The sequence below is a fragment of the Lutra lutra genome, chromosome 8, assembly GCF_902655055.1.
Source record: "Lutra lutra chromosome 8, mLutLut1.2, whole genome shotgun sequence".
Lineage (NCBI taxonomy): Eukaryota > Metazoa > Chordata > Mammalia > Carnivora > Mustelidae > Lutra > Lutra lutra.
In genome coordinates, this window is record NC_062285.1 from 60,101,523 (window position 1) to 60,116,077 (window position 14,555).

The 14,555-nt window shown below is 39.8% G+C and overlaps 1 protein-coding gene across 1 annotated transcript; it reads left to right on the plus strand.

Annotated features, from left to right (window-relative positions):
• The first annotated feature begins 5,484 nt into the window (after nt 1-5,484).
• On the plus strand, nt 5,485-6,426 carry LOC125106915 (olfactory receptor 10AD1-like). Its single transcript, XM_047741499.1, has one exon. It carries the CDS (start codon nt 5,485-5,487, stop codon nt 6,424-6,426), a length of 942 nt encoding a protein of 313 aa, XP_047597455.1.
• The last annotated feature ends 8,129 nt before the right edge of the window (nt 6,427-14,555 follow it).

The window sequence follows — 14,555 nt, forward strand, 5'->3', positions numbered from 1 at the left end:
ATTGTATATTGTCTCTGTTTCTTTCTGATCTACTACTTTTAGGGTCTCTCTTTGCTTAGAGGACCCCTTTCAATATTTCCTGTAGAGCTGGTTTGGTATTTGCAAATTCTTTCAGTTTTTGTTTGTCCTGGAAGCTTTTAATCTCTCCGTCTATTTTCAATGATAGCCTAGCTGGATATAGTATTCTTGGCTGCATGTTTTTCTCATTTAGTACTCTGAATATATCATGCCAGCTCTTTCTGGCCTGCCAGGTCTCTGTGGATAAGTCTGCTGCCAATCTAATATTTTTACCATTGTACGTTACAGACTTCTTTTCCCGGGCTGCTTTCAGGATCTTTTCTTTGTCACTAAGACTTGTCAATTTTACTATTAGGTGACGGGTTGTGGACCTATTCTTATTGATTTTGAGGGGGGTTCTCTGAACCTCCTGGATTTTGATGCTTGTTCCCTTTGCCATATTGGGGAAATTCTCTCCAATAATTCTCTCCAACATACCTTCTGCTCCCCTCTCTGTTTCCTCTTCTTCTGGAATCCCAATTATTCTAATGTTGTTTCGTCTTATGGTGTCACTTATCTCTCGAATTCTCCCCTCGTGGTCCAGTAGCTGTTTGTTCCTCTTTTGCTCAGCTTCTTTATTCTCTGTCATTTGGTCTTCTATATTGCTAATTCTTTCTTCTGCCTCATTTATCCTAGCAGTGAGAGCCTCCATTTTTGATTGCACCTCATTAATAGCTTTTTTGATTTCCACTTGGTTAGATTTTAGTTCTTTTATTTCTCCAGAAAGGGCTTTTATATCTCCCGAGAGGGTTGCTTTAATATCTTCCATGCCTTTTTCAAGCCCGGCTAGAACCTTGAGAATCGTCATTCTGAACTCTATATCTGACATATTACCAATGTCTGTATTGATTAGGTCCCTAGCCTTTGGTACTGCTTCTTGTTCTTTTTTTTGTTGTGAATTTTTCTGCCTTGTCATTTTGTCCAGATAAGAGTATATGAAGGAGCAAGTAAAATACTAAAAGGGTGGCAACAACCCCAGGAAAATATGCTTTAGCCAAATCAGAAGAGATCCCAAATCGTGAGGGGGGAGAAAGGGGATAAAAAGGGGTTCAGAAAGAGAAAAAAAAAAAACTATTAAAAAAAGAAAGCCGATAAAAAATATAAAAAGGAATATATATATATATATATATATATATATATATATATGATAAACTATTTAAAAAACGTTAAAAAAGAAAACGGTAAAAGTTAAAAAAATTTAGCAGAAGAGAAAAAAAATTGAAAAAGAAAAAAAATTAAATTAACTGCAAGGCTATGAATCATGGGGAGAAAGTCATGAGTTCCATGCTTTGCTTTCTTCTCCTCTGGAATTCCGCAGCTCTCCTTGGTATAGAAACTGCACTCCTTGGTAGGTGAACTTGGTCCTGGCTGGGTTTCTCGTTGATCTTCTAGGGGGGAGGGGCCTGTTGTAGTGATTCTCAAGCGTCTTTGCCCCAGGCGGAGTTGCACCGCCCTTACCTGGGGCGGGGCTGAGTAATCCGCTCGGGTTTGCTGGGTTTGCTTTCGGGAGCTTTTGTTCCCTGAGCTCTTTCCGTAGAGTTCTGGAAGACGGGAATGAAGATGGCGGCCTCCTGGTCTCCGGCCCGGAGGAGCCGAGAGCCCGGGGCCCCACTCCTCAGTGCGCCCTCAGAGAACAGCGCCCAATTACTCCCGTCACCCTGGCCTCCGGCCGCGCTCTGAGCTGACCGAGCCTACGACCGGTTCAAGGTAACCCCGAGTTTAGAGCTTACTCCTTGGCTCTGTCTCTGTAGCTGGCTTCCCCGTTCTAATACCTGTGAGCTCTGCGACACTCAGACACCCCCGATCCTTCTGTGACCCTGTGGGACGTGAGGCCGTGCTGACCCCGCCTGGGCTTCACCCCAGTTAAGCCTCTGGAGTGATGTCCCTCAGTGGAACAGACTTTTAAAAGTCCTGATTTTGTGCTCCGTTGCTCCACCACTCGCCGGGAGCCGGCCCCTCCCCCCGCGTTCTATCTTCCCGTCGCTTTGGATTCACTTCTCCACCAGTCCTACCTTTCAGATAGTGGTTGATTTTCTGTTTCTAGAATTGCTGTTCTTCTTCTCTTCAATCTCCCGTTGGATTTGTAGGTGTTTGCAATCTTTAGATAAGCTATTTAGCTGATCTCCCGCTACCTGAAGTAGTCTCAGCCTGCTACTTCGCCATCTTGACTTCTCCCCCCAGAATCCTATTTATAAGCTGACCAGCACCTGTGCTCTTTTTCTCCCTCAAGGGAAGAAATAAACACAATTTTTAGAAATCTCCTTTATACAGAAATTTTTCATTTCTGAACATGATTTATCATCTTCATCACATGGACAGACCTCAGGCTTAACAGCTCCAATGTGTTAGCATAGTGAATATGGTCTGAACTGTTCTGGCTCTTTGGATTCATTTAAGGTTTCTTTATACCCTAATAGATCAACAGTATTTTACAAGTGTACCATGACCCTTCAAAAGATTACATTCCCTATATGGAAGCGTAGAGTTGAAATATATTTGCTTATAAATGTATGCTTTTTTGTTAATATTACCCATCTATTATATGGATTATCTATATTCCTACTTAGTGCCTTGATCTAATGACTTTATTATATATAGTATAATTCCCATGAAGTCAGAGAGAATGGTCTCATGCATGATTCTATATCCCTGGCACCTTGCACAATATATGGAACACAGTAGGCACTCACTTATTAAATGAGTAAAATTTTTGGCTATAAAATGGAATGGAATGCAATTGTTCCCAGTTGCCCATTCAAACAAAAAGTGAATTTTTATCTTTTTTTTTTTTTTTTTTTTTTTGACAGAGAGAGATCACAAGTAGGCAGAGAGGCAGGCGGGGGGGGGGGGGGGGGAGCAGGCTACCTGCTGAGCAGAGAGCCCGATGTAGGACTCAATCCCAGGACCCTGAGATCATGACCTGAGCCGAAGGCAGCGGCTTAACCCACTGAGCCACCCAGGTGCCCCTGAATTTTTATCTTTTATATACTTTTTCCCTATTGGACTTATAGCAGATCTTCCAATCAGGAGTCAATGCTGTGTTTCATCCTGAAGATACACTTCTCCCCAGCACTTCAGTTTTGAAGGCAGGTTCTATTCAGGCTTTATGTTGATCTTAAAAGCTTTTAAAATATAAACATAGAAAACAAAATAATAGAAAAGACATGAACTAAAATATTGACATTGCACTCTGAATGACTCTTTGTTATTAGTATTATTATTTAAAATTCAATTACTTAACATCTAATGTATCATTAGTTTCAACTGTAGAGTTCATTTATTCATCCCTTACACATTATACCCAGTGCTCATTACATCATGTGCCCTCCTTAATGCTCATCACCTACCCATTACTCCATTCTCCCACCCACCTCCCCTCCAACAACCCTCAGTTTGTTTCGTATAATCAAGAGTCTCCTTGGGTTTGTCTCCCTCTCTGACTTCATCTTATTTTATTTTTCCCTCCATTCCCCTATGATCTTTTGTTTTGTTTCTTAAATTCCACATATGAGTGAAACCAGGATAATTGTCTTTCTCTGATTGACTTATTTCACTTAGCATAATACCCTTCAGTTCCATCCACATTGTTGCAAATGGTAAGATTTCATCCTTTTTGATGGCTGAGCAATGTTTCACTGTATACATATGTACAATATCTTTATCCATTCATCTGTCAATGGACATCTGGGCTCTTTCCAGTTTGGCTAACGTGGTCATTGTTGCTATAAACATTGGGATGCAGGTGCCCTTTTTGATCACAGTGTTTCTAACCTTTGGATAAATACATAGAAGTACAGTTGCTGGATTATAGGGTACTATTACTTTTAACTTTTTGAGGAATCTCCATACTGTTTTCCAGAGTGGCTGTGCAAGACTGCATTCTCACCAACAAGTGTAAGAGGGTTTCCCTTTCTCTGCATCCTCACCAACACGTGTTGTTTCCTGACTGGTTAATTTTAGTCATTCTGACTGGTGTGAGGTGGTATCTCATTGTGGTTTTGATTTGTGTTTCCCTGATGCTAAGTGATATTGAGCATTTGTTCATGTGTTTTTTGGACATTTGGATGTCTTCTTTGGAGAAATGTCTGTTCATGTCTTCTGCCCATTTCTTGATTGGATTATTCTTTGGGTGTTGAGTTTGATAAGTTCTTTATAGATCTTGGATACCAGCCCTTTATTTGATAAGTCATTTGCAGATATTTTCTCCCATTCTGTCAGTTGCTTTTTGGTTTTGTCGACTGTTTCCTTTGCTATGCAAAAGCTTTTTATGTTGATGAAGTTCCAAAAGTTATTCTTTTGCCTTTATTTCCCTTGCCTTTGTAGACGTGTCTAGAAAGAAGTTACTGCAGCAGATATTGAAGAGGGTGATGCCTGTGTTTTCCTCTAGGATTTTGAAGAATTACTGTCTCACATTAGGGCTTTCATCCATTTTTGAGTCTATTTTTGTGTATGGTGTAAGGGAATGGTCCAGTCTTATTCTTCTGCATGTAGCTATCCAATTTTCCCAACACCATTTATTGAAGAGGCTGTCCTTTTTCCACTGAATGTTCTTTCCTGCCTTTTTGAAGATTAGTTGACTATAGAGTTGAGGGTCCATTTCTGGATTTTCTGTTCTGTTCCATTGATCTGTGTGTCTGTTTTTTGTGCCAGTACCATATTGTCTTGATGATTCTTTTAATTTATTTAATTTTGCTTTTGTTTTTTAGTATTTTCTAGATGTTCTATAATGAACAGGCATTACTTTTATAGTAAAGAGAGGGGAAAATGTACAGTTAGAAATATTAGTCATTTTTTCTCTGACATTTCTGCTCTCTAGTTTAAGTTCTATTCATTGAGATTACATAGAAAAAGAAAATTCACTCTTCTAGATGCAGAACCCATTAAGATTTATTTATAAACTTACTTTTTATTTATTTGTGTTTCAAGTTTTTAATTTAAATTCTAATTAGTTAACATAAAGGGTTATATTGGTATCAGAAGTAGAATTTAATGATTCAACACTTATATATAACATGTAGTGCTCATCACAAGTGCTTTCTTGATATTTAAATGGACCTCTCAGATTCTCCTTGAGTCTTTTTTTATTACATTATGTTAGTCACCATACAGTACATCATTTGTTTTTGATGTAGTGTTCCATGGTTCATTGTTTGTTTTTAACACCCAGTGCTTTATACGTACTGTCCTTAATACCCATCACCGAGTCTTCTTTAAAGTTTCCCTCTAAATGTTGACACCTGGTTCCCAGATCTTTCACCACTGGCATTTTCAGTGCCCATGACTCTTCTGAGACTCACATGGAATGTACTAAAATTCCTTTCTTATTCATTCATTTGTCCTCAAACTGTTTTTATACAACTAGGTTGTGTCTATACACAATGATCTCTTATGTACTTTTCCTGTCCTCCCTCTTCAAGCAGACCACAGATGGTGGACCTAAGGAACGGAACCACAGTGGCAGAGTTTATCCTCGTGGGCTTTGAACAGAGCTCCTCTTCCACTCGGGCATTGCTCTTTGCCCTCTTCCTAGCCCTCTACAGCCTTGCCATGGCCATGAATGGCCTCATCATCTTCATCACCTGGACAGACCCCAGGCTCAACAGCCCCATGTACTTCTTCCTTGGCCACCTGTCCTTCCTGGATGTCTGCTTCATCACCACCACCATCCCACAGATGCTGATCCACCTGGTGGTCAAGAACCACATTGTCTCCTTTGCCTCCTGCTTGACCCAGATGTATCTGGTTTTTGGTGTAGGTGTGGCTGAGTGCATCCTCTTGGCTTTTATGGCCTATGACCGTTATGTTGCCATCTGCCACCCACTCAGCTATACCCAGATCATGAGCTGGCAGGTTTGTGTGAAGCTGGTGAGTACTGCCTGGTTCTTCGGGCTGATCAATGGCATTCTGCTTGATTATATGACATTTCGTGGTCCATTCTGTAGAGACAACCACATAGAAAACTTCTTCTGTGAGGCCCCCATAGTGATCGCTCTCTCTTGTGGAGACCCTCAGTTTAGTCTGAAGACGATCTTTGCTGATGCCATCATGGTGCTGCTCAGCCCCATGGTGCTCATTGTCATATCCTATGCACGCATCCTGGCCTCCATCCTTGGCAGAGCCTCCTCCTCAGGTCGTGGAAAGACCTTCTCTACTTGTGCCTCCCACCTGACTGTGGTCATCTTTTTCTACACCTCAGCCATGTTCTCTTATATGAACCCTCGCAGCACACATGGCCCCGACAAAGACAAGCCTTTCTCCCTCCTCTACACCATCATCACCCCGATGTGCAACCCCATCATCTATAGTTTTCGAAACAAGGAAATGAAGGGGGCCATGGTGAGGGCCCTTAGGAGGACCAGCCTGGCCTAAGCAGAGTCTGTCTAGTGGGAAGCCTCCTGGAAGAGAAGCTCCCTCCCTGAGTCCTGACAACTGGGTAACTTTCCCATGCTTAAAGGCTCTAAAAAAGAACATTCATAGATTTCTTCCTACAGGCATCTGACCCAGAAGATCCTGATGGTGTCTAATGTTCATCTGTCTGATTTACACCCAGTGTAGATTGATCCTTCCAAATTCCTGTTACTGATACATGTTCATAATTGGAGGGACAAGCATAATGAAATGGAAAAGTTTTTTCCAAAATTGGGAGATAGGTAGTAGACTCCTCAAGAGAAGGAAGTAATACGATGGCCAGTCCATTCTTTGGAGCATTTCTTTCCAGAGTAAAGGCAAATAGCAGGAGCTTCATCTTAAGGAAAAGATCATACTGAAAGCTATAAGGGAAACAAAGGGATGTATAAAAGTTAGGGGAAAGGCAGTAGGTGGGAGAAATATGCTTAGAGGTGTGTGATATTATCCCTATATGGTGGCATCAAAATTATCCAAGAAGTCCCCAGAAAAAAATAAGAATGGCTAAAGAGGACTGTATTACTCCTCAAAGGAGGCAAGAGGAAGAGGTATATGCCAAATGCATGTGAATTATTAATGGGGAAGTGTGAGAGCAGAAGCAAGAGCAGGAAGTCTGAGGAGAGCACCCACTTCCTCAGACTGTGAACTGGGAGTGGTAGCTATAGAACAAAATCTCCTGGAGTCAGGGAAGCTTCCCATGACATCTGCATTTTATAAGAATATTAAAAAGAGGGACGCCTGGGTGGCTCAGTTGGTTAAGCAGCTGCCTTCGGCTCAGGTCATGATCCCAGCGTCCTGGGATCGAGTCCCGCATCGGGCTCCTTGCTCGTCAGGGAGCCTGCTTCTCCCTCTGCCTGCCATTCTGTCTGCCTGTGCTCTCTCTCTCCCTCTCTCTCTCTGACAAATAAATAAATAAAATCTTTAAAAAAAAAACAACAATGTTTAAAAAAAAAGAATATTAAAAAGAGTAGTTTAACTTATTTGTGCATTTGTCTGCTTCCACTGGAAGATTTTGTCGCTGGCCTGGATGCATGTTTTACAATTTAAATGTTTCCCTATCTTCACGAATATTCTGCCCTATGTCTTGTTTTATTTATAATACACTACATTTCCTGAGACGCTGTTCACATTCTTCTTTCTCCCCTACCCCAGTCAGTTACCTAATGTCTTAGCTCAGGGATTCTTAGCAGGGATGATTCTCTCCCCCAGGAGATATTTGGCAATATCTGAAGACATTTTCTAATTGTCACAAAAGAAGGAGGGTATGTGCTACTGACACCTAATAGGTAGAGGCTAGGGGTGCTGAAAACATCCTACAATTCACAGAACAGCACCCACAGTAAAGAATAATGCAGCTGAAGGAATCATTAGTGCTGAGCTTGAGTAACACTGGTCAGGAGATAAAGTATTAAAAGAGCAGATGATGAGAGGTATTGATATGGGAAAAGAAGAGGCAGTAGGGAAACCAAGAATCTATGATTCAGAATTCTATCTACAAAGACATTTCTGGTTTACTGTGAGCAAGCTTTCTGCTGGCACTGCCATGGCAACAATCTACGTAAGTACTTGTGATAAAACCTGCTCTAAAACCTGGGTGTTTGTCTCTATCTAAGCCTACTTCTACTCCAGGTTTCCCAAGTTATACCCAATCATGCCTTCCTGCCTGCCCACAAGCACGGATACATACTTAAGTTCTGCCCCTTTCCTCTCTTACTTCAACCCAAACTTCATTCACCCAGCAGTCATCTTTCCCTTGTTCCCATCAGCCTCACATTCCTGCCCAGCTAAATCCTAACATTCATCACCTTTGCTCATTTGCAGTAGGACTCCTGCACATGCCATTTAGTGCAACCCATGAAAACCATGTGGGAATAATTATGGGAATACTTCCTACAATGTCAACATTTTTCTCATTGACTTTATCTATCTCCTCCTTTCTCCAGTGCTTATATTTCCCCACCCATGTGTTCCATTTGTTTGAAAGGTCCACTCTACCTTCTATGTGTGCTAGATACTTTCTTTTGCCCCTTTAGAATGAAATACACACATTTTCCCTCTGGTCTCTGTCCTCGTAGACAGACCTTTGTTGGCTGCCTCAGTGGGTTTTGTTGCCTCTACATACTGGTCGGGTTTAGCTAGTAAGAGTTACTTAGTAGGATAGAGGAAGGCAGGAGAAGAAGGAGTAGGGATATTTATTCTTCCTGCTCCATCTCTGATATCCCAGAGTTACTGTCAGGTGGCCTTCTACAGCTCCCTTCCCTGTCCCCATAAGGTGGTACCTGCTCCCTGCTCTTGAGAGCCCAGGATGATTCACCATCCCTTTTTGATTTCCCTTAATCCTTCCACATCCTGGTAAGCACCCTCATTAGTCCTATTTGGTGTGCCAACCATTTCCTTCCAGCACACTGACTGACCTAGTAACAGGTACCAGGTATATATTACCAAACACAAATTGAAAATGTCTCAAAATAGACCATATACTAGTCCATAAACTAAATCTCAAAACATTTCAAAGATATGAAGTCACACAGACCAAGTTCTGACCGTAATGAGGTTAAATGAGAAAGCAGTATCAAAACAATAACTAGAAGGAAACTCTTATGGTTGGAAATTAAGAAACATAATTGTAATTAATATACCTCCAAGGAATGAATATAAGACTACTCCAATATGGAAAGAGTAAAGAGCTTGGAAGTAATAGGCTCGCACTCCCATCCTCACCAATGAATAAGGGTAAACAAAGGGAAAATCAGCAACACTTCTTGATCTATCAGAGAATTGAAGTCGCAGGGGAAACCACCACCCCCAAAACTGGGAGACAGGTGAACACAGAAAATCATAGCTCTCTGGGAGTAGAATATGCAACTGGAACCTGGTCAGATTACTTAAAGGGAAATTGACCAGTTATTAGAGACTGAGAATGGACTAACTTCAGAGATAAAAACTCAGGGCTTACCCTCAGAGGAGCCCTCATAGTTTCATGAGTTTTACTTCCAGCAGCCCAACTCTGGTCATGATAACAATGAGGGGAAAAAAATCCCTTTGTGCTTTAGCAGGGGGAAGGGACAAGCTAGCATTTTGCAATAAGCCCAGAGAACACTGTTTACCATCAAGGAAAACTATTTTGATGAGAATCTAACAAATCAGGGGAAGGATCCATGAAGGAACAACAACAACAAAAGACAAAAACAAAACAAACAGAAGTGCTGAGAGGGACCTGTGAAGGTTGTTACAGCCCAAGGACACAGGCTCACTTTAAGACTGAGACCTAATCATAGAACTGTGGAATGCTTCCACTCCCCTCTACCTTACCACCACATCAATAAGGCTGTAGAATTTCAGGGATCACAGCTGAAAGAGCTGTAACACTCAGACCCTATTTAAGAAGGAGTTTATAGAAAAAAAAAAAAAAAAGAAGGAATTTATAGAGAAACAAAAAAGACAGCAAAGGAGACAAAAGCAAGGACAGGTGAGGAAATTTTAGCCTCTGACACCACAACTACAGAAAACATTAAACACAGCCTAAAGCCTAACACAAAACCCCCTGCTGAAGGCCTATTTACCTCAGTTCCTTCTATCTGATACTTCATGTCAGGCTTTCAACACAAAAATTGATTATGGTAATAATTACAAAAATTTGCAAGCCCCAAATTAGTAATGAAACTACTTACAATTTTGTGGGATGTACCTGGAGCAATACTTTCTTTTATTAGGAAAAAAAAAGAAGTGTTAAAAAGTAATAAACTAAGCTACCAACTCAATTCCAGAATAATAGATTATGCAAGGAACATAGAAGGAATAAAAATGCATATAATAGATTGATTCAAACAAATCCAGAGATTGATGAAATTGATAGAAGAAATTAATAATTTCACAGGTCTGTGGCATGACTGATCAAAAATAAATGGACTTAAACAATACTAAGACTGAAAGGGGCCCATAACTACAGATGTTACAGAATGAATTATAAGAGGCCTTCTGTTTCTGATATTGATGGACCATGTAATTTGGATCAGCTATGTCACTCAGAACAACAAAAGTTGGACAAACTATTTTAAACCATCCACTTGAAAGAACTAAAGCATTAAAAAGTCAGTGAAGAATTTGGGAGCTAAGACCCAGGAAAAATCAGTCTACATTTAAGTAGATCTAGGAAGGGCTGATAAGAGGATTAGTAAAGTGGGAGATATGTCACAAAGAAGATGAAATGAAGAATAGATAGAGCAAATACACTATCTGAAGAGAAAATAGCCAAGATTTTTCCAAAACTTAAGAAGACATCAGCGTACCGATTACAGAGGCCCTAAGTATACCATAATATGTTACTTGTAAAAAGAAATACACACATAGGCACACCATTAGGACATCTGAAAATGAGGGATTCGGAGAAAAAAAACAGCTGCCTGAAGAAAAGGACAGATTCCCTTCAAAAGAAGCACAATTAGATTGACAGCTGTCTTCTCAACAATGAAAGTCAAAATATAAAATTTATCTTATGTAAAATTCCATTGTAGCAGACTAGAGAGGAGCTGCAAGTCAAAGAAAGATAATGCTCCAGCTGGCCTGGAAGAGAGCATACATCCATATTGTAAACTGCCTGGGCATCCATGTGGCAAGCAATTACAGGCAGCCTCCAGGAGCTGACAGCAATGCCTGACTGACAGGCACCAAGGACATGAGTACCTCATTGGTACAACTGCAAAGAATATAGATCTTGCCAATAACCAGTGAGCTTGGGGGAGGACCCTGAGCCTCCGAAGAAAATCACAGCCTGGTTGACACCTTGCTTTCAGCCTGGTGAGACCCTGAGCAGAATACCCAGCTAACCATACCCAGACTCCTGACCCAAGGAAATTGTAAGATAGTAAATTTGTATTACTTTGAGTCCCTGAATTTGTGGTAATTTGTTATACATCAATAGACTACTAATACAAGCTTTTTAATTTCTAACATAATACCATGGAAAATTTATGACATAAAATCTGCTTAGATAAATAGGAAAAAAGTACTAGAAAAATATTATTTTCCACAATGACAAAAGAAGAAGGGAAACATGAACACACTTGTAATCATAAAGATAAATCATTAGCTTAAGAATATTTCCATAAAATTGAAGATGACACAAAGAAATTGAAAGATGTTCCATGTTCCTGGGTTGGAAGAAAACCTGTTAAAATGTCCATACTACCCAAAGCAATCTACACATTTAGTGCAATTCCTATCAAAATACCAATAGCATTTTTCACAGAACTAGAACAAAAAATCCTAAAAATTATATGTAACCACCAAGACCCCAAATAGCCAAAGCAATCTTGAAAAAGAAAAGCAAAGCTGAAGGTATCACAATTTCAGACTTAAAGTTATGTTACAAAGCTCTAGTAATCAAAACACACTGGTACCGGCACAAAAATAGACACACAGATCAATGGAACAGAATAGAAAAACTAGAAATGTTTTTCTCATAATTATATGGGAAACTAATCTTAGACAAAAGCATGAAAAAATATCCAGTAGGAAAAAGGCAGTATCTTCAACAGATGGTGTTGGGAAAACTGGACAACTACATGCAAAAGAATGATCCTGGACCACTTTTTACACCATATGCAAAACTAAACTCAAAATAGAATGAAAAGAGCACAGACAGTAGTTTCTGTGACATCGGCTTAGCAACATTTTTTTTCCAGATATATCTCCTGAGGCCAGGAAATAAAAGCAAAAATAAAATATTAGTTTTCCATCAAAATAAAATTTCTGCACAGTGAAGGAAACAACTGACAAAACAATTGACAAAACAAAATAAGAGGTGACCGACTGAACAAGAGATGAGATTTGCAAATGACATATCTGATAACAGGTTAGGGTCCAAAATCTATACAGAATAGATACAGTTCAACACCCCCAAAATAAATAATCCAATTAGAAAATGGATAAATCCAATTTATTTATAAAATAAATAATCCAATTAGAAAATGGTCAGAAGACATGAACAAACACTTCTCCAAAGAAGACATTCACATGGCCAACAGACATATGAAAAGAGGCTCAACATCACACATCAGGGAAATGCAAATTAAAACTACAATGAGATATCACCTCACATCTGTCAGAATGGCACATACTGCATGGAGCACTGGGTGTGGTGCATAAACAATGAATTCTGGAACACTGAAAAGAAATTTTAGGGGCGCCTGGGTGGCTCAGTGGGTTAAAGCCTCTGCCTTCGGCTCAGATCATGATCCCAGGGTCCTGGGATCGAGCCCCATATCGGGCTCTCTGCTTGGCGGGGAGCCTGCTTCCTCCTCTCTCTCTGCTTGCCTCTCTGCCTACTTGTGATTTCTCTCTGTCAAATAAATAAATAAAATCTTTTAAAAAAATTTTTTTAAAAATAAATTAAAAAAATTTTAATGCAAAAAAAAGTGGCTAACATCAAAAACACAAACAACAAGTGTGGTAAGGATGTGGAGAAAAAGGAACTCTCTTGCACTGTTGGTGGGAATACTTACTTGTGGAGCATAAGGAATAACAGGGAGGACATTAGGAAAAGGAAAGGAAAAGTGAATTGGGGAAATCGAAGGGGGAGATGAACCATGAGAGACTGTGGACTCTGAGACACAAACAGAGTTTTGGAGAGGAGAGGGGTAGGGGGATGGGTGAGACTGGTGGTGGGTATTAAGGAGGGCACAAACTGGTGCAGCATCTGTGGAAAACAGTATAGAGGTTCCTCAAAAAGTTAAAAGTAGAACTACCCTACAATCCAGTAATACCACCACTGGGTATTTACCCCAGAAATACAAAAACACTAATTCATACACATAATGCATTATAGGGAAGATATAAGCAGGGATAATACATGTTTCTATCAGCATTATTTACCATAGCCAAATTATGGAAGCATCCCAAGTGTCTATGGAGAGATGAATGGATAAAGAAGTTGTAGTATATATGTATATATACAATGGAATATTATTCTGCCATAGAAAAGAATGAAATCTTCCCACTTGCAACAACATGATTGGAGCTAGAGAGTATAATGCTAAGTGAAATACATCAGTCAGAGGAAGACAAATGTCATGCTTTCACTAAGGGTGGAATATAAGAAACAAAAAAAGAGCAAAGATAAAAAACATAAAATAAAAAAGGAGCCAGCCAAACCAAGAAGCAGACTCTTAACTATAGAGAACAAACTGATGCTTACCAGAGAGGAGGTGGATGGAGTGATGGATAAAATAGGTGATGGGGATTAAGGAGTGCACTTGTCATGATGAGCACTGTGTGATGTGTCACCATGTGGTACTAAATGGTACCATCACTCTATGGGACACCTGACTCACTATATGGTACACCTGAAACTAAAATAAAACTGTACATTAGCTATACTGAAATTTTAATTTTTTTAAATTTTATTTTATTTTTCCAGTGTTCCAAGATTTATTGTTTATGCACCACACCCACTGCTCCATTCAATACGTGCCCTCCTTAATACCCACCACCAGGCTCACCCATCCCCCTACCCCTCTCCTCTCCAAAACTCTGTGTCTCAGAGTCCACAGTCTCTCATGGTTCATCTCCCCCTTCGATTTCCCCAATTCACTTTCCCTTTCCTTTTCCTAATGTCCTCCCTGTTATTCCTTATGCTCCACAAGTAAGTGAAACCAAATGATAATTGACTCTCTCTGCTTGACTTATTTCACTCAGCATAATCTCCTCCAGTCCCGTCCATGTTGATACAAAAGTTGAATTTAAATTTTAAAAAAATTTTCTAGATTTTGGATACTAATCCTTTATCAGATACATCATTTGCAAATATCTTCTCCCATTCCATAAGTTGTCTTTTAGCTTTGTTGATTGTTTCCTTCACTGTGCTGAGCTTTGTATCTTGATGAAGTCCCAATAGTTGATTTTTGCTGTGATAGTATGGAGGTTCCTCAAAAAGGTAAAAATAGAACTAACCTAAGACCCACCAATTTCACTACCTAAAGATACAAAAATACTGATTTGAAGGTATTTACCCAAAGATACAAAAATACTGATTTGAAGGAGCACATGCACCTCTATGTTTAAAGCAGCATTATCAACAGTAGCTGAACTATGAA

Coding starts and splice junctions, on each gene's coding strand:
- LOC125106915 (XM_047741499.1), top strand. CDS start 5,485: ATGGTGGACCTAAGGAACGGAACCACAGTGGCAGAGTTTATCCTCGTG.